This window comes from Pelophylax lessonae (assembly GCF_965119305.1).
Source record: "Pelophylax lessonae genome assembly, chromosome: 6".
Classification (NCBI taxonomy): Eukaryota; Metazoa; Chordata; class Amphibia; order Anura; family Ranidae; genus Pelophylax; species Pelophylax lessonae.
This window is the reverse complement of record NC_138773.1, coordinates 300,504,477-300,525,677: the sequence shown is the minus strand read 5'-3', so window position 1 is coordinate 300,525,677 and position 21,201 is coordinate 300,504,477. Positions and strand designations below refer to the sequence as shown.

Here is a 21,201-nt window from a genome sequence, read left to right as displayed (position 1 = left end):
CTCACACTTAACCCTTTGATCGCCCCTGGTGTTAACCCCTTCCCTGCCAGTGTCATTATTACAATAACAGTGCATATTTTTAGCACTGATTACTGTAGTAATGTCACTGGCCACCCCCAAAAGTGTCAAAAATGTCAGTTAAGGGTCCGATCTGTCTGCCGCAATGTCGCAGTCCCGCTAAAAATCAGAGATCACCGCCATTACTAGTAAAAAAAATAAAAATTAAAAAAATATGACAAATCTTTCCCCTAGTTTGTAGACTTGATAACTTTTGCCCAAACTACGTTTATTGGGATTTTTTTTTACCAAAAATAACAGAATACAAATTTGCCTAAAAGAATGAAAAAAAAAAAAAATTTTTTTTTTGTTGCTCTTTGTTTATAGCACAATAAATAAAAATTGCACAGGTGATCAAATATCACCAAAAGAAAGCTCTATGTGTAAAAAAAAAAAAAAACTTTTTTTTTAAGGTACAGTGTCGCACGACCGTGCAATTGTCCGTTAAAGTAATGTAGTGCCGAATTGCAAAAAATGGCCTGGTCATTCAGGTGGCAAATCTTTCCGATCCAGAACTGGTTAATAAGACACGTGGCCATTCACTAAAATTAGAAGAGAAGCGGCTTAACCTTAAACTGCGCAAAGGGTTTCCTTACCGTCAGAGCAGTAAGGATGTGGAATTCTCTTCCACAAGCAGTGGTATCAGCAGGGAGCATCGATAGTTTCAAAAATCTATTAGCTGGGCACCTACCCGGCCACAACATACAGGGGTATACAATGTACTATTGACAACACACACATCATAGGTTGAACTGGATGGACTGGTGTCTTTTTTCAACCTCACAAACCATGTAGCCATTTGTGATCCTGCGCATCGCGGCCACCCTGTAGCAGTAAAACTGGTATAGGGCGGTCGGCAAATGGTTAAGGTACATATAAAAAGGGAATTAAAAAAAAAATAAAAATAAAAATAAAAAATTATATATATGTATATTATATAGGTGCGGGGAGAAGAGAATTTTTATTAAACTGAAAAGCACTGACTACACTACAAAGCAAACTGTGAGGACATGCAATTTTTATTAGTGACTTATAGCCGAACGTTCTGTTGTAGCCGTTACATCTTCTGTTCTAACTTTCAGCACGGGATTTAAGGGTGCATTTCCGTAACCTTACCATTGACCCGGATGGACTTCAGCTGGCCATCCTCTTCCACCTCCACTCGTTCCACTCCATTTTCTACTATCCTGTAAAGGGAAAAGGACACAGAGTTATTATAACAATGACTTGGACTATCAAGAGAAATATACAAGGTACCCAAACAAAGTGAAGGCAACCATTTTATTGGTTGGTCTCATATCCAAGACATTCCAGCCTAACACTCGGAGTGTGCTTGGGCTTCCTCCTACCTGAAAAGGGCCACAAAGGTTATAATCTGATGCAACACTCTGAGATCTCCCTTATATCTGTCAATCTTTTTTAATAAGATCTTTGAACAGGATAAGACATTGTTGGGTAGCACAACGTAGTACAAAATAGAACGGTCAACATAGGCAGTATTCAAAAAAGAAAATTTGTGACAATAACAGATGGAAGATAAGGGTTTTGCTTGGTCAAAGTGGTCGACCAAGTGAAACCTCTGGTACAAAAACAGTGGAGCTGTATCTCTAACCAGATAACATAGGGCAGGGATCCTCAAACTACAGCCTTCCAGCTGGTGAGGAACTACACATCCCATGAGGCATTGTAAAACTCTGACATGCCCAGACATGACTAGGCATGATGGGAATTGTAGTTCCTGAACAACTGGAGGGCCATAGCTTGAAGACCCCTGCCATAGGGAAAAAGAAAAAACAAGCAAACAAAAACAAGGATATCAACATCCGATCTCTAAAAGCGATAGTATACCGTGGCAACACCTGGAAGACAATTGCATAATGTGCTAGTATGCATCACATACTAGCACATTATGAAATACTTAAGAACGAAGCACTGTAAACTGCACGCTTGGTGCGGTCCACCAGTGAGGTATGCGCTTCACCGCTGCCTCGCATTGACTCACCACTCCTGATTGGGCTTTCCCCTATTTGGCGTCATCTCCTTGCTGCTGGACAGCTGGAGGACGGGGCGAGCCGTGGACCAGGAAGAGACCCTGAGCCGTGAGGACACATGCCATCTTCCATGCAAGTCTACTCATTGAGTGTAGCAGAAACCACTTTATTGCACAAACAGAGGCGCCTTTCTACTCCCTTTCCTTCCTCCTCCTCCCCTTCTAAAGTGCACGCTGGCACTGCTGAGAGGGCTGACATCTTCCCCCGGTCTTTCTGCTGCGCTGTGAGGGACCAGAGCCGCGATGACGTCATTCCAGCACATGCATGTGGGAGCCCTCAGTTCTGGCATAAAGCTCTAAAGGTCCCGCACGGTATGCTGGACCTTCAGAGTGCATGCGCCGGTGAGGTCACCAGCTGTATCCAGGGTGAATATCCCCTAAACAGTGCACATTCAGGAGATATTCATTTTACCTACAGGTAAGCTTTATTATAGATTTACCTGTAAGTAACAATCACAAAGGGGGCCTTACTACCGCTTTAAGGTAATTTGTCCTATGAAAAATCTTGCTAGTAACTTTAAAACGAGGATAAAAAGGTCCAACTATAAGGACCACAATGCATCAAAAAATAAAAAGTGGGAAAAAAAAAGGGGGGGGCGAGAACATGTAAGGAAAAAATGAAAGAGAAGACAAAGAAAGAAAAAGCCGATCTCCGTTCTGTCTGCCAAAACGATGTGAATGGCTACCTGAACACTCCCTGCAATCTGCATCATATAGACAGGCCCTTGTACTACATAGTTGTTGGGAGATCTAAAGAGAATTGCAGTCAGATTCTGAGGTTTATGGTCATCCTAAAGCTGAACTATAGGCAAAAAGCTAAAAACACAGATGTGTAAGCAAGAGTCTGGACTGCCTCGTGCGTGGCCATAGTGAGCAGCGGGGTCACCTCAAACGTTTAATCGATCTTCAGGGCAAACTTTCGCTTCTCTGTACTGTACTGTCCAATAGGAGGATGGTGGCCGGAGACCGGTCCCCCTTCACCCTCCTTGACTGTGCTTACTCAACCTCCTCACTTGCGGGGGTATCTACATACTGGCCCTCATTTCTTATAGGGCTCATTGCTTATAGGGTTACAAAACTTGTACCTACAGGTAAGCCTATAATAAGGCTGTACTGTGAATATCTCCTAAACCTGCCCAGTTTAGGGGATATTCAGACTGCATGCAGGCGATGACATCACCGGCGCATGCGCTCTGAAGGCCTGGCTTACAGTGCTGGACCTTCAGAGCACCTGCCATAAACGGCGGCTCCCGCACACAAGTGCGGGAATGACGTCATCGCACCCTGGCCATTCATGTAGCCAGAGGCTGCAAACCCAGAAGGAAGACCAGGGGAAGATTTCATAACATCACGGCACTGGAGGGCTTCGTTCGAATGCAAGTCTGTAATAATGTGCTAGTATACAATGCATACTAGCACATTATGACATTGCCTTGCAGGGAAAAAATTTTTTAACCACCTGCAGTTTACGTTGCAGTTTAACTTCTTTACGGTTTCAATTCATGTGGCAGCATAACAAAGTTGTGTCCGAGACCCCAATACAGTGCTCAATGTAAATATGGGAGGTAGTTGATCCCTGCCTGTTTAGGAGAGGCTCGCTCTTCAGTGCAGATAGAGTGATTGGCCTACACTCTCTTCAGCTACTATCAGATATAGCTTCCTTCCCGTAATGGGGGGGGGGGGGGAATCAATGGGTAAACCAAGTCCCAGCAGTCTCACCTCCAGCTCTGCAATAGAACAGCACTGCGTCATCTCCCCAAGGATCCTGAAAAGGGGACCCCTCATGCAGTTCGGGGACAAGGTCATCCAGTTCCCAGGGCAAAGATGCCAAAAGTTCCCCCCCCCCCTTCTTCACTTAAGGTTAGGGTCAGGGCGCCCCCATCCCTGCAATAAACCATTGCGCCCAAGGCAGCCACCCCTTCTGCCCTCATGATACCCTGCTCTCCCCCAGAAGGGAGAGAGCAGAACAGCAGCTTGATCTGTCTTCCTGCTCTCTTCTCCCGGGGTCTGCTGACCCTTTTCCTTCCTTGGCTTTTAAAGGAGCTCCCAGGCTTCTTCCAGGGGTCCTACCCTGCCCTTCTGCTTACAAATTAAAAACACATAAGGGAACTGACACAGCCCTGTATGGCAGGACAAAAGACCAGATTTTTCTCTACTGCAGTTCACCAACACTTACAGGTCTTGTCTCTCCCCCTTCCAGTGAAAGGAGAAGCAGCGCAGTGATAAGCTAATTTCATCATCACTCTGCCCTCTCCGCCTATCTGCCTGATCCTGGCACTGCAGCCCAACTGACTGGCTTTCCTGTGCTCTGCTGCAGAGACTGAAAAGGTTGCTACGAAGTCAAGAACTTACCTTTCTTGCATTAAAAAAAAAAAAAAAACTGAAATATTATAATGTACTAAAGAATAGAAATCCGTCTTTAATATCTGCTAAGATTTCCACTTAAAGTGGAGTTCCGGGCTAAAAAAATTTAAGATAAAAATACCCCCGGGACAGTCAGGGCTAGTGAAACAAAAAAAAAAAAAAAAAAAATTTTAATTATCCAATTCTTTTTCAGGTTAATCTAAGTAGCGGATGGTGCAAAGATAGTTTTTAGGGTGTAACTCCGCTTTAAGGACCAAGTCTTTGTAGGCACCTTTTGTTTACAATTAAAAATCTGTATTTTTTTGCTAGAAAAATTACCTAGAACCCCCAAACATATAATTTTTTTTTTAAGCAGAGACCCTAGAGCAGGGGTCTCCAAACTATGGCCCTCCAGTTTTTCAGGAACTACAATTCCCATGCAACAGCTGGAGTGCCGTAGTTTGGAGAATAAAATGGCAATCGGTATTTGAGCAGTGGTTTTTCAAACACAATTTCTTTGGCAAAAATACACTTTAATGAATTTTAATGTAAAAAAACACCCACAATATACAACCCAAATTAGTTGGTAAAATATAAACGATGATGCTACACCAAGTAAGTAGATATCCAACTTGTCACACTTTATAACTGCGCACACTTTTGAAATGGCGCCAAACTACAACACATAAAAATCTTCATAGGTGACGCTTTAAAAACGTCTACAGGTTACCGGTTTAGAGTTACAGAGGAGGTCTAGCGTGATAATCGCTCTCGTGCTAACGTTCATGGCGATCCCTCACACGTGGTGCAAACACCATTTACATATACATGTGCGACTTACGTGTCTGTTCGCTTCTGGGCGTGAGCATTTTAACATTTTTTTTTTCCTATTTATTTTATTTATTTATTTATGTTTAATCACTTTTATTCCTATTACAAGGAATCTAAACATTCCTTGTAATAGAAATAAGGGATGACAGGTCCTATTTTTGGAGAGATCTGGGGTCTATAGGACCCCAAATCCCTCCTCTACCTCTGAAAGCAAAGAAAAAAAAAAACATTGATCTTTTGCTTAAAAAAAAAAAAATTCTTTACTTCCGCCTTAGACCGAAAGTGATGTCATGACGCCGCTCTGGTCTTCCTAGATTATAGAGGTTATCAGAGAAGATCCCTCACCTCTGTGACCAGCCGAGTGAACCATTGGATCGTTTCCCGGACTGGCCGGTATGAACGGTAAGCGGGAGCGGGGGGGGGGGGGACGACCCCTCCTGCTGCTTTTAAAAGAGATCCAGCAGCTAATCAGCCGCTCAGATCGCTATTATGAGAAAGAGAATCGCCAGCCAAAAGAAAAAAAAAAAAAAAACAGGGTCTGGATGATTGCTTTAGCCATATCTCGGGATACCACTTCAAAGCCACAATAGATACATATCTATTGCGGTCGTGAAGGGATTAAAAGCAGAACTACACTGCATCTGAGCGCCACAAATCAAAAACACCAATTAATTTTTAATAATCAAAAGCAAACTCCCCCATCCATCCATTCATCTCTACATCCTTAATTTTGCTGAGAAATCATTTTCAAAAATACTCCCTAGCTATTCTGGCCCTGGCCATCTTGAGTAAGGGCAGATGATTCATGTAGAATTTACTTTCTGGAATCCATGTGCCCTTAGCTAAGGTATGCATGCAAGAGGGTGTGCTTAGCGGAAAAAGTCCCTCCCCCCCTCCCGAGGACTCCTGGGATGTATGACATCATTTGCCTAGGCCTGGAAATTAGGAAGTAACTGAAGTGTAAAAAAAAAAAAAGTTTTAAACAGGTAAATAGGATATAATTTACTAATGCTAGCAGCATAGGGATTAAAAAAAATAGTCAATACTGGTTGAAAGAGTGAAGTTCTACTTTAAACCCTTGGCGCTGGCCACACGCAAATATGTGGCCTATCAGCGGCTGGGCCTTTGCGCTGAGCGGCCGCATATTTGCGTGAATTAGGGTAAATACACCTGCGTCGAGAGCGCGCTTTCCCACCACAGTTACCGGCAGCTAACTGAAAGCTCCTGATCGCTACTTGCGATTGGGAGTTTTCCGACCATGTGACCGCCATGACAGCAAATCAGGGCCGTCACATGAACTTAAAACCCCATCCCGCCTCCCGGCATTCTAAACCTCTTAAAGGGCCAGGAGGCGCTGGCACGAAGAGGTTAAGAATACAAACATTGGAAATCAAGTTTGAGTGGAAGACAACGGCCTGGAAGCAGAGGAAGGAGGAGGCCGAACTTATGACGTACCTAATGTGGCAGCGGAGGGGGGGAAAGGAAAAGGAAAATCTTCATAGGTGACGCTTTAAAAACGTCTACAGGTTACCGGTTTAGAGTTAAAGAGGAGGTCTAGCGTGATAATTGCTCTTGCGCCAACGTTCATGGCGATCCCTCACACGTGGTGCAAACGCCATTTACATATACATGTGCGACTTGTGTGTCTGTTGGCTTCTGGGCGTGAGCATTTTAACATTTTTTTTTTCCTATTAATTTTATTTATTTATGTTTTTTTTTTTTTTCAAAACATTTTATTGAAATCTCATTAAAGCAAATGTACAAAACATCAGATAATCGGACAGTCGGAAAGCACATATTAAATGAAGGAACAATAACATGAGTCAGAAGAACATGGTGCTAGACGAGACGGGGTGAAACAGACCCGAACTCGGTCGCTTACAAAACTACAGAAACATACATGACGGTTATGAGTTTGCAATGGTAAGACCACAATCGTACTGAAGTCATGTGGGTGACTGTAGTACTGATTAGGGCTAAGGGTTTGTCCCCTGGGCCACAGCAGCGACATCCTCCGCAGGAACATGGAGGCAGTGGGTATTAGAGCAAATGCGGGCGGCGGCGGTGCCACCTGTGTAGTAGTTCCACTTATTAGTAGTTCCACTAGTTAGAAGTTCCACTAGTTAGAAGTTCCACTTTTGAGTGAAACTCCGCTTTAATGCATTAAGAGAAAAAAAATCTGACTTCACAACTCCTTTTAAATTTGATCAGCAGCTCTGCCTTGTGGAGCATTGACAGCCTCGGGCTCTGCTCCACAAGGCTGGCTACTGCAGTGCTGCTGATCGAATTTAACCCTCTCACAATTTACACACATTGGAAGGCTGATTAGATTCCAGACAGCCCTCCAAAATGACAGCTGGGGAGTAAAAATGTGAACAGTTTCCTGCAAAACAATAGAGATGTTTCCTGCTTAGCTTAGGTTTTATCAGCCACTACTGAGCTCTTTCTTATTAAAGGCTCCACTGCAGCAGAGGTAGGCAGCCTTGGCACTCCAGCCATGGCGAAACTACAAATCCCAACAAGACTAGGCCTCTGGGAGTCATGCCTGTGGCTCTAAGAGTTGCAATGCCTCATGGGACTTGTAGTTCCACAACAGCTGGAGTGCCAAGGTTGCCTACCCCTGGTTCAACCTATGCAAAAGACATCCCCGCTCACACGATACTCACCGTTTGGTTGTTATTCTTTTGCCATTAACAAATTTAGTGGAGGTGGAAACAGAGCGGACGTTCCCGGCCATGCCAAACCCATCACTTCCAAAAGAAGAGAAAGAGGAAAACACTGCAGAGAGAAAACCGAGTGATTGTTAACACAAGAGGACTCGGAAGATATGACGCAGTTTAGGGATCAGAAGTGTCCACAAGACTTCTAAGAGTGAGGTTTTAACATCCCCCATTACCCCCCATCCATAGACATGTATAGTTACCCCATCACCCTCCCTTGCAATAGCACCTAACTGCAAAAGTCCTCGCCAACAAAGGTTTTTGGCCATTGGGGAAGCTTATATGACTGAGAATCAGTGCTGGGACAAGGTCATCTAGTGCCAAACTGTGCCCCCCCAACATGTATCAGCATTATGTGTCAGCAACCCCCCCCCCCCCAAAATAAAATAAAAAGAGCACTAATCTGCATGCTTTCCCTGGAAGCATAACTACCCCTCCTCCCAGTACAAATCTGCTTCCCCTGCTAAAATTCCCTCCCTCTCTCTACAATATCACCTCTTCTTGCAAATCCCCTCCTCCATATCCCCCCCCTTTTAGAGCAATTCTTTACGCACTACTGCCCCCCCAAATTTACCCTTCCAACAAAAATCCCCTCCTGACCAGTCTTCTCATCCACCCCCCCCCCCCCACCCAACAACCCCACATGATGCCACAGTGCCCAGGCGTCCTGGCCCGGCTGAGAAGTGCCCTTACCGGCAATGGCGGCAGCAGCACCCGACAGCCGATGCAAACATCGGCTGCGGTGCCAACATCGCTGGATTCCAGGACAGGTAATTATCCTAATATTAAAAGTCAGCAGCTACAGTTTGTGTAGCTGCTGACTTTTAATTTTTTTTTGGGGGGGGGGGGGGGGGCGAACACTGCTTTAAGCTCTACCCTATAAAATGCAGGCCATGGTGTGCAGATATACTGCGATATTTAGCAGGAAGTAAATGGCATTATCTACTTTCTGTTATAAGTTGGTTTCTTAATCCTCCTAAAAAATACCTAACCCCCCCCACCAGACACGCATTTTTTTTTCCCAATTTTGCTGGTTCCCCGAATGTCTGAAGGTGCAGAGGTCTCATTTCATAAGACAAGCCCATAGTATTAAAGGGAAGGGCAGCGGACCTTACCTCTAGCAGTGGGAAAAGAGTCTGAAAAAAATTGTGAGGAGTGAGTGTGACGCATTTCAGGAAACAGAAAGTCATCACCTTTAAAGAAAGAAACAGAAGGTGAAAAAAGCAATCATTCATTTCTTTTAATAGCCGTCCTTTCATAACTGTACTGTTACTGTGTATGTCTAAATTTAAAAGTATAAATATAATTTGTACATTTCTGCAACATGTGCACATCTCCTATGCTTTGTCCACCAATACTCTGTAAATTAAAAGAGATTAAGTGTCCATTCACAATACCACGACTTGTCAGCCTGACAAGTCGCGGTCCGTCGTGGTCCATTGTGTGCTACAGGAACCGTTCCGACTTAGAAAAAGGTTCCTGTACTACTTCGGGGCGACCTGGAGCGACTTGCATAGGCATTCATTATATGAAGTCCGTGCAAGTTGCGCCGAAGTCGTGCCGCGGTAGTGTGAACCGGCACTAAGGGGTTAATTTACTAAAGGCAAATCGGCAGTGCACTCTAAGTGCAGTTGCTCCGGAAATGAGTAAATGAGCAGAAGCTCTGATGACTTCCACCATCCAATCATGTGCAAGCAAAAATGCTGCTTTTTTTTTTCCTTGCATGTGATTGGGTACTCTTTGCAAAGTGAAGCTCTACCTCATTTACTAAGCTCTAGAGCAACTGCTCTTGCAGAAGGCAACTGTAAAGTGCACAGTCTATTTGCCTTTAGTAAATCCACCCCATTGCTCATCTCTTCTGAAATAAAGAGCCTGGCTATTCACAGTTTTTTTAATTTGAGACTTTTCGTTTCACTTTAACAGCAAGGTGGTATTATTTCACAACCGCCCTGAAGTGATGTTGTGTTGCATAGGAACAATGGGGTTGTATGGATGTGAGCCCAGTCTGCTATGTTTAGATCTATTTGGCAAATGTAGATTTTACTTTTAAATTTGCATAATCAGTATAGGAATCTACATATATACATATATAAATAATTGTATATATTTTTTTTTAAACTGGGTCCTTTTAAAAAGAGAATCCCCAATTCTGGACACTTCTGGATAATTGACATGCAGCCCCCCTTCCATCACACAAACTTTAACAGGTATCTGTGGACGGTCTTACCAAAGAAGTCAGAGAAGGGGTCTCGTCCACCAAAGAAATCCCGGAATACTTCCTCTGGGCTCCGGAATGTGTGGGCAAATCCATGAAAGTGGGATCCTGAGCTGGATCTGGGCTCTGTGCAAGAGACAAATCAAAGAATCATGCTTCAGATTAACAAATACAATCTGCCGGGCTGCTGGAAGCTTACTGGTGATTACACAAGGACAGGGGAGGACTGGGCCAGGACGCAGGGGGGCAATTGCCCCCCGGGGCACTCTGATGCCCCAAGAAAAGGCTGCACCACTTCTGCCACAGACATGCCTAAAGGATTCCTGGTGAAGTGTAAAAAAAGTCCCCACTGCTGACCTACTGATTGCGGGATAAAGACAAGGACAGAGCACAGCCCTCCCCCCAGCATGGATGGTGTAAGCTTCGTCTGAGCAGATGCCGGTTCCATGCCCCACTGGAGACTCTCCTCCTCCTGCCAACCCAGACCGAGCTGTCCCAGCTCCCCCCCAACCGCCCCTGCTGGCCAGGTTGGGAAACCAGATTCGGCCGGTGAGTAGAGAGTACCTGGAGCGGAGCTTCGGCCTGGAATGAGGGTCAGGAGGAGGCCGGAAAGAGAGAGAGTGGGAGGGGGGGGCCCGAGTCGTTGCACCACGGGCCTATGGTTTGTACTTGCCCCCTGGGCTGAAAGTTGCCAGTCAGCCCCTGCACAAAGAATATAATGAGAGACAACCATCAGGCCATTTGGGGGTTGCTAGCAGGGCCACAAAAAATGATCTCTGAGGTTAACAAGCAATCCGAATAACAAAGAGAAATTGAACCTGATAAACCAGGGGGCTTCAAACTATGGCCCTCCAGTTGTTCAGGAACTACAATTCCCATCATGCCTAGTTCTGTCTGTGAATGCCAGAGTTTTACAATGCCTCATGGGATGTGTAGTTCTGCAACAGCTGGAGGGCTGTAGTTTGAGGATCCCTGCCCTATGGTATCTGGTTACAGATACAACTCCAATGTTTGGTACTACAGAGGTTTCACTTGGTCGACCACTTTGATGTAGTTTCTCACATCTACTGATGGACTGTCCATAATATGTGATAAACTATCAGCAGAGTGACATTAAAATAGTGCAAAGTTTGACATTTTTACTAGTGCAACAAATAAATAAATTATGATATAGAATACATGTTCCAATGGAATTTGGCACATGTCATAAATATCATTTTGCATAAATGTCTCAATTTGTGCAACATATAATTAAAAAGATTGCATATAATTTATGTGCATAGAATAGGTGCATTTAGGCACCAAGCAGTAGGTGGTGCAGGAGCAGGAAACCTTATAAAACTATGAAGTTTAAGCAATCGAAAAAGGGAAAAGTCCTGGACGTCGCAAATCTCTGCAAAATCCCGTAAGAAGGTGAATGACAGCCTCAGCCCAGGCTCCAACCAGGCCAAGGCCCTGATGTATTTCACTCCGCCCACAGAACTTAGTCATGGGGACCCATGACTAAGCTCTCTGGTCAAAGTGAAACGTGTTGGGGTTGTGGCCTAGTTGGAGCCCAGGCTGAGACTGTCATACACCTGTCAAAAACAGAGATGTGAAACTTCCAGAACTTTTCCATCACATGTCTAGAGCTGGGACAAGCTCGGTCCTTGTCTGCACTTCAAGCAGTTGCAACATAAGAAGACCTGCTAGAGCCTTGAGCAGCCCCTGTATATTTAGTATGAATCACTATGAAGTTCAAGTTTTTTAGTGAAAAGTACTTGTTAATACTTAAGCATGGAATAGAAATGTGGCGCTATTCTAGAACACCGCTCTCATAGAATGTCCATATATTGCAGAGGGAAACCACAGTCCATAAGTGTTCAATGAAACAAAGGTGGACGTCCGTAAGCCCAGAGAACCACCACCAAAGATCAGCTCATACTGTCTCTTACCAGAAATATATGACCCTCACTACATAGGTCATATACAGCTTTCAGATCAAGATAAGATAGGGTCCTCCTCTCCTCCCAAAGGAACGGCATACGATCACCTCTCCACCAAATGTAGGAAGATAGCAGAACAAATGGAGCGTAGTGCGTTTCCTCTTATAGTGATCGGTTACCGCCGTAACCCACCAACAAAATTGCCGCCGCGTCTCCTCCACGTGTGGCGTGCGTCGCCGTAAGCTCCATACGTGGAGGAGACGCGGCGGCCATTTTGTTGGTGGGTTACGACGGTAACCAAACACTACGAGAGGAAACATCTTAAAAAGTTTTGAATTCAATATGACTAGCCACCTTTACCCGGAGTTCCTGAATTAATCATTGTTCCAGGTCAGTGACGATATAAAATGCCAATGGATAAGCCTGAAAGCCAGGCAACTAACATTCTCAAATTGAGGTGCACAAAGGCAGCCCCATACTTCTGTCATGAAAGGTTTACATTAATATCCAAAGTCAAATATTCTATTTGTATATCTGAAGTGATATTTAAAGTGATGACACCAACACCACTCTCCACACCATGAGGAGTGTTTCCATCAGTGTGAACAGTAAGCTTTGACAAAGCATTTACAGAGTTTTCAGTAAGCCATGTTAAAAGCTTTAAATTACCATTCAGCTCCAGTTTGTAAATGGGATGTAATGGGAGTGTTGATTGCCACATTAAACAAGCTGCTAGCAGGCTTCAGCACTTCTTGAAGCCTATTAAAAAGCCTGCTAGGTCTGTTTCACTCAGGCTTCAGCTTGCATAAGAGCATTCTGAACAGCAAGCCTTGCCAAAGCATTTACAGAGCTTTCAGCAAGCTTTGTTGAAGCTTTCAAAGTACCATTCAACTTCGGTTTGTTAATGTTGAATACAGATCATAATGGGAGTGTTGATTGCCACATTAAACAAGCTGCTAGCAGGCTTCAGCACTTCTTGAAGCCTATTAAAAAGCCTGCTAGCAGCAGGTTTAATGTGGAAATCAACACTCCCATTACGATCTGTATTCAATATTAACAAACTGGAGTTAAACTGTACTTTAAAAGCTTCAACAAAGCTGGCTGAAAGCTCTGTAAATGCTTTGGCAAAGCTTGCTGTTCAGAATGCTCTTATGCAAGCTGAAGCCTGTGTGAAACAGACCTAGCAGGCTTTTTAATAGGCTTCAAGAAGTGCTGAAGCCTGCTAGCAGCTTGTTTAATGTGGCAACCAACACTCCCATTACATCCCATTTACAAACTGGAGCTGAATGGTAATTTAAAGCTTTTAACATGGCTTACTGAAAACTCTGTAAATGCTTTGTCAAAGCTTACTGTTCACAAAAATGCATGCAAGGGATCCTGGTGATGCCCTCTTAGGGGGTGGGTCTCTGACATCCTGTAACTTGCAGCTCTTTAGTCCTAAATTTTCAAGATTGAGTGACACCAGGTGTGGACATCTTGTGGCAGAGAAGAGGTACTGCAGGGGATAGCTCTGGCTCTGGAATAAAGGCATAGGTGTGCACAGCCTGTTGCATTAGGGCAGTGATGGCGAACCTTGGCACCCCAGATGTTTTGGAACTACATTTCACAAGATGCTCACCTACACTGCAGAGTGCATGAGCATCATGGGAAATGTAGTTCCAAAACCTCTGGGGTGCCAAGGTTCACCATCACTGCATTAGGGTGTGCACCTTGAAACTCAAAGACATACAATATGTGTGCATGTGTATATATACTGACGGTGTCAGTAGAGCAAAGATTGGTGTCAGTAGTTTTTATTTTTTACAATTTTTTAGGAGCCCGATTAGGGAGGGGGATTTGGTGAAATACCAGTTTAAACAGTGAATCTGCACACCTGGCACACCCATTGCTCATGCTTATGATTAAAAGGTGAGTTTTGAAGCCAGAAGTGAAAACTGAGGGACATATATATATATATAAAAATGCAGATACAAAAGCTCTGATGTCAAGTGTGGTGGATTCAGGTTATAACATAAGTGTCAAATGCTTTTCACACAGCCCTACAGAAGGTGAGAATTTGGTCGCAGGTTGCCCCTTTCTCAAGGAGATGAAGTTTCTCATCTTGTTTCCTTGATATCAATGATATTACCGACCTGTCACTTTAAAGCGGTTGTATACTTAAAAAAATTAAAAAAAAAAAAAAAAACCCTGCAAGACAAAGACATCATGAGCTAGTATGCATCGCATACTAGCTCATTATGAATTACTTACCTCGGAACGAAGCCCCGACACGGACCCGCGGACACCGCTGTGGGAGCCGACATGATCCCTCTGAGTCTCTTCCGGGTTCGGCGGCTCCGGCGCTGTGATTGGCCGGAGCCGCGATGACATCACTCCACGCATGCGCGCGGGAGTCATTTTCCGGCAAGGAACGCTGAAGGTCCACCGGACCTTCAGAGCGCATTCGCGCAGCTCGCGTGAGTGGCTGCATGCAGTGCAAATATCTCCTAAACCGTGTCGGTTTAGGAGATATTAATTGTACCTACAGGTAAGCCTTATTATAGGCTTACCTGTAGTTAAAACTCGCAAAAAGCGGTATACTACCACTTTAAGCCCTGAAAGATGTAACCAAGATAAGATAATCCATAGAATACTCACCAGGTCCTGAGAATCCCGCTTTCCCATAGCGATCATAGGTTTCTCGCTTTTCCGCTGATGAACAAAAAAACACAAAGTGATTGTTAGGAAATATAGACTATACCGTATATTATGTCATATGTTCTAGTTATCCCATAGGAAATTAGCACAATGCCATATTTACCATCTGACAGAACTTCATAGGCTTCTGCGATGTCTTTAAACTTCTTTTCAGCCAGCTCTTTATTGTCAGGATTTTTGTCGGGGTGCCACTTTAGTGCCAGCTTCCTATAGCTGTGAGGTGAGAAGTACATAAGGCAAAAATGGATTGCAGGGTCATATTAAATCAGCCCCAAAAACCTTAAATATTTTGTTTGTGCACTGAAATTTTAATTTTTAAAGTAAATCTAAACTAAAACACTATCATCTCTTTTAAGTTTTAGCATGTTAAGAAATTCTAAATGCTGCTTTCTATCTTTTTGTATATGCAGCTCTAATCAACACACCACTTTGAATGTATGGATGGGGAATAATCGGGTCAGTATTTTTATTCAACCCATTGCTGGATCCAAAAACTGACTTATCTATGGCCAGCCTTACCGTGAATGATGTCATTTGTAATTTTGAAACTTTCAAAAATCTCACCATTAACCTAATTTTGGCGCATGCAAACCTGACTTGAACTTATCTTTATGTTACACTATTGTGAACAGACAGGGCCACTGATAGTGGGGGGGGGGGGGGGGCGGGGGCCCAGGCACACAGGGGGGCCCCGACAGCATTGTGAATTGGTGCAGTCGGGGGGGGGGGGGGGCAATTACAGAAGGTAGCTCTGTGCGCCTCTCTGCAGGAAGCAGCTGAAAGACAGTTTCTCCCTCTCCTGCCAGCTTTCAGCTGCTGCAGGGAGAGACACAGACACAGGGCATTGTTGTTGCAATTACTTCTCCGACACCAATCCTCCCTCTCCCTATTCTGCCTGCTCTTGATTCCCCTTTCCGTGTGCCCCCTTTCACTGTACCCCCTTCCCGCAGCGCTGCAGACTTCCCTGTCCTGTATATAAATAAAAAAACAAATTGTAAAAACACAATAATAATAATAATAATAATAATAATAATAATAATAATAATAATAAAGATTGTAATAAATATTTAAAAAAAAATCATAAAAAAAAATGTAAACACTTAACATTAAAAAAAAAAAAATACATTTTTTAAATATAAAAAATAAATAAAAAAGGGCTAATTCACACGGTTTTCTTATGTTTGTGTCTGCTAATAATGATTTTATATGAGATATTGTCTGGATATATTTGGAGGGGGGAGGGGCCATGCCAGGTAGGCAGTATGGGGACCCTGTGATTTCTAACAGCAGCCCTGTGAACAGATAAACCTTCTCCATGATAAAACATTGAAAGGGAATCTAAGGAATAAAATGCACAGCGGACTCCATGCCTGCCGGGTAGGAATAGCTGAATGCAGACAGTAAAAGACACTAATGGGTAAAGCACATATCTCTTTCCACAATGGAAATCCTCACTAGATCCCGGAGAGGTTCATTATTCTGCCCGCACAGTCCCTTCAAATATATGTTATGCCATACAACGTGACAACAGATTCTGCATTGTTCGAAGACTTACGCCCGTTTGATGTCATCCTGGGTGGCGTTCCTGGGCACTCCGAGAATCTCATAGTAATCGCCCATGATTCTTTGTTCTGAGAAGTTTCTGGAAGAAGAAAGGAGGAGAGTTGATGTTCACCATGGTACAGTCAGTGTTGCCAGTCACAGACAAGGAAGGGCGTAACCTATATATCTGTCTAGAGGTGACACGTATACAAGAATAGTACATTACAGCTCCCGAATTCCCCTCCGAGCTCCCCATCCCCATCCCTCCCTCTGGATTATTTTGGGAAGGAACACATGGGAATTCTCAACCTATAAGTCAGCAGCATTAGTCAGGGGCAAACCTTTCCCCTTGGACATGGAGTATACGCTTTATTGTGACTCATTCTTGATGGCAAAAGGTTTAAAATGTATTCAAAATAAAAAACAAACAAACAAAACAAACAAGTCATAATTACCTGGCTTTGCACAGATCAGCCCCGATTTCCGAGAGAAAGAGCAGAGAGAACCGCTGCTCTCAAGCATAGCACTGGATCGGGCTCAGGTAAGTAAAAAGGGGGGGCTCAGGTGAGTATAAAGAGAGGCGGGACGGACTACATGCAGATTGGGCTCAGGTGAGTAAAGAGGGGCGGGGCTGCATGCATATTGGGCTCAGGTGAGTATAAGGGGGGGGGGGAACTGCATGCAGATTGGGCTCAGGTGAGTATAAAGAGAGTGGGGGCTGCATGCATATTGAGCTCAGGTGAGTACAAAGAGGGGCGGCACTACATGCATATTGGGCTCAGGTGAGTATAAGGGGGGGGGGAACTGCATACAGATTGGGCTCAGGTGAGTATAAAGAGGGGCGGGACTACATGCAGATTGGGCCCAGGTGAGTATAAAGAGGGGCTGGACTACATGCAGATTGGACCCAGGTGAGTACAAAGAGGGGCGGGACTACATGCAGATTGGGCCCAGGTGAGTATAAAGAGGGGCGGGACTACATGCAGATTGGACCCAGGTGAGTACAAAGAGGGGCGGGACTACATGCAGATTGGGCTCAGGTGAGTATAAAGAGGGGCGGGACTACATGCAGATTGGGCTCAGGTGAGTATAAAGAGGGGCGGGACTACATGCAGATTGGGCTCAGGTGAGTATAAAGAGGGGCGGGACTACATGCAGATTGGGCTCAGATAAGTATAAAAGGGTAATCACAAACACGCTTGGAAAAGTGCCCGCTCCAGATGAGTAAACTATCTCCATCCTAGTTCTATATGAATGTAGCACCCTCCTAGGTAGGTGCTAGTGAGAGAGTATATTTTTGGCTCTGTCTGCTTACCAGAAGAGCTGCAGATCTATATTGTTCTCTGCCTATAAGGGAGCAGGATCTGTTAGTGAGGTCTGCTCATTGTGCTCAGTATTCGATTCATTCAGTCTAAAGGGTGTTTCACGCTGGTCCAATAGGGAGGCATGTTGGACAGTGGGAGGAAACCTGACGAATGGGTGCATAGGCTTTGGATACAGTCCTGATGACTGGCAGAGGGCAGGTCGCCTCGGTGCATTCTGGGATACTGTATAAAAGCCAGGAGCACATGTGCTGCGACGTCTTTGGCTGGAGAGCGGAATTGCGGAGGGCGGGGGCGGCTGCCTCCTCCTCTGTAAAGGTGTCATGCGGTTGCAGGAGGTCGTCCTGAGGGCCAGAGGAGCGGTTGAGAGGAGCTGAACCCAGAGGTCCAGGGAAGCTGACTGAGAGGGGAGACACTGGAGACCCTGGGACTGCAGTGTAGTGAGTACAGTGACTTGTGTCAACGGGCCTGACCTGAGGGGGGCCACCCCTGCTCGTAGGATAGACAGTTCAGCAGAGGAAGAGAGAGGATACTGCGGAGATTGTCCTGAAGATAACTAATAGTTCATCAAGTTGTCTTAAAAGATAAAACACTTAATCCATATTCATTCAAAGTGGCAGGATGAATCAACAGCCTGGCTGTTCCATACCTATTACAAAGCAGAGAAGATAGGAGTCCTCAAACATTGTGAATAGTTAAAATTGGAGTTTCCCCACTATTTCCTTCTATCCCCATTCTACAATAAACAAAAACAACCAAATACCCCTGGACTGATTATTGGAGTGTGAGCCAAGGAGAATTAAGGAATTGTCTTTGCTTATGGCCGTGTGCTGGTAACAAGGGGGAACCCACAGAGCAGAGGTGTAACTAGAACCTTCATGGCCCCGGTGCAAGAAACCATGAAGGCCCCCCCCCCCCCGGACCCCTGGCAGGAGGCCCTTCCCTTCAAGTCTTGGGCTCTTCCCATTGATCCTGGGGCCCTTTACTCTCATTGCGGGCCCTTTATTACGGTCTCGCAGCGGGACCCTTTCACAAGTTCTGCAGTGGGCCCCCTTCCTGCCATCTTGGGGGCCTCCCCACAGTGGTGAAATGCCAGGGCCCAGTTGCAAGTGTGACCTTTGCGATCCTGGAAGTTCACCCACTGGTGTCAGTAGTTTTTATTTTTTGGCATTTTAATTGTATTATTCTTTATCATTTTATTTTATTTTTTTACAATGTCACTGACTATGACTCTGTCCAAGTGAACTGGATAGGAGGAGTGGCGGGGGAAGCATACAGAGGAACCAATCTCCTCCATTTTCCTCTTGCAGCTACAGGAGGAAAAAGGAGTACAGTGATTTCTCTACATGCTGCCCCCGCCGCCCCTCCTATCCAGGTGTACAGGGGAGCCGCACAGGCCCCCTTGGAGCACGGGGCCCGGTTGCAATTACAACCCCTGTAGTTAGGCCCCTGCCACAGAGTGAATATCATGCGGTCCTTACAGGGGCAGTGCTACATGGATAAATGGGGTCTTGCTGCCCTCAAACACTGGGGGAGTCTGGAACACTGAAACCATGCAAAAGAAACACTGGGCGCAATGACCGCTCCCAAGACCAATTATTTTTTAAAGCAAAAAGTGCTAAATATTCTACGGCCAAAATTAATTCATGTTAAAAAGCTCATCACAAATTCCAGCAATTTAATCCATATTCATCAACTCATGTGACAGAAATAAAGGTCCAATGGGTTGACGTGTTTCGAGGGTTTACCTCTTCTTCAGAGCCACAAGAGCGGTTACTAACTAGCACCCCTCCTATATAACAAAATCACAATAAAAGTATAAAGGGGGGCTGGGGGTGGAACTGCATACAGAAGGTTTTTTACCTTAAAACAGAGTTCCACCCAAAAGTGAAAGCTTCTGCTTATCCAACTCCTTCCCCCCGGTGCCGCATTTGGCACTTTTTTTTTTTGGGGGGGGGGGGGGGTACATGTTTTTGACCGGTACCTGTCCCCACTTTCGGGAGATTGCATTCCGGGAGAACTTGGAAGCTCGGCCTCCCTCCTCCTTCCCTCACTGCGGGGCCATTCAGAAAGTGCAGCGCGTTTTGCGCATGCACAGTAGAGAATCGGCTGTGAAGCTTCACTGCTGGTTTCCCTTACAGACAGACAGACAGACAATGGGGGCGGCAGCACCAGAGAGAAGATAAAAACATTGGCTGGGGTGCCAACATCGCTGGAATCCAGGACAGGTAAGTGTCTCAATATTAAAAGTCAGCAGCTACAGTATGTGTAGCAGCTGAATTTAAATTTTTCGCTTGGGGGGGGGGGGGGGACAAACTCCACTTTAATGCAGAGAATGCATTAAAAAAGGTAAAAAAAAAAAAATGCCAGAGGTCAGAGGAGAATGGGCAGACGATAGAAAAGCAACAGTAACTCAAATAACCACTCGTTACACCCAAGGTATGCAGAATACCATCTCTGAACGCACAACACATCCAACCTTGCAGCAGATGGGCTACAGCAGCAGAAGACCACACAGGGTGCCACTCCTGTCAGCTAAGAACAGGAAACTGAGGCTACAATTCACACAGGATCACCAAAATTGGACAATAGAAGACTGGAAAAATGTTGCCTGGTCTGATGAGTCTGGATTTCAGCTGCTACATTCAGATGGTGGGGTCAGAATTTGGTGTAAACATGAAAGCATGGATCCATCCTGCCTTGTATCACCGGCTCAGGCTGGTGGTGTAATGGTGCGGGGGAAGGGTAATGGTTCAGGCTGGTGGTGGTGTAATTGGGTGGGGGATATTTTCTTAGCACACTTTGGGCCCCTTAGTACCAATTGAGGATCATTTAAATACCACGGCCTATCTGAGTATTGTTGCTGACCATGTCCATCCCTTTATGACTACAGTGTCCCCATCTTCTGATGGCTCCTTCCAGCAGGATAATGCACCATGTCACAAAGCTCCAATCATCTCACCACTGGTTTCTTCACCATGACAATGAGGTCACTGTACTCCAATGGCCTCCACACTCACCACATCTCATCCAATAGAGCGCCTTTGGGATGTGGTGGAACAGGAGACTCAAACCAACAAATCTGCAGCAACTGCGTGATGTTATGTCACTATGGACCAAAATCTAAAGAAAGTTTCCAACACCTTGTTGAATCTATGCCACGAAGAATGAAGGCAAAAAGGGGGTCCAACCCGGTACTAACAAGGTCCGGTGAGTGTTTGTGCCCCGTCCAGCTGCCTTATAGCTTAAGGAGGTGGTAAAAACATAGTTCCAACTGCCTGCTTTTACTGCCCCCCCCCCCTTCCCCCCGCAAGTCTAAAAGGAGCCCTAATTGACACACCAGTAAAAAAATTAGTCTGGTCATTTACACTTCCAAAAATTTTGGTCATGAAAAAGTTACAAGGAGTGGAAAAATAGACCTACTGGCAGGATCAAAGTTAATAAAACTATGTTGCGGGGGCAGGGACGGGGGAGGGGGGGGATGTTATTGAGAGTGCAT

The 21,201-nt window shown here is 45.0% G+C and overlaps 1 protein-coding gene across 1 annotated transcript in view; it reads right to left on the bottom strand.

Annotated features, from left to right (window-relative positions):
- Nucleotides 1-21,201, bottom strand: part of DNAJB2 (DnaJ heat shock protein family (Hsp40) member B2) — an 83,894-nt gene that overhangs the window by 22,802 nt on the left and 39,891 nt on the right. The window contains exons 3-9 of the mRNA XM_082262065.1: nt 16,394-16,480; nt 14,942-15,051; nt 14,779-14,832; nt 10,229-10,342; nt 9,117-9,194; nt 7,948-8,059; nt 1,174-1,244 (exon numbers count right to left, since the gene is read on the bottom strand). Of these exons, the coding sequence (XP_082118191.1) occupies nt 1,174-1,244; nt 7,948-8,059; nt 9,117-9,194; nt 10,229-10,342; nt 14,779-14,832; nt 14,942-15,051; nt 16,394-16,458 (604 nt within the window). The 5' untranslated portion in view covers nt 16,459-16,480. The remainder of the gene's footprint in view (nt 1-1,173; nt 1,245-7,947; nt 8,060-9,116; nt 9,195-10,228; nt 10,343-14,778; nt 14,833-14,941; nt 15,052-16,393; nt 16,481-21,201) is intronic.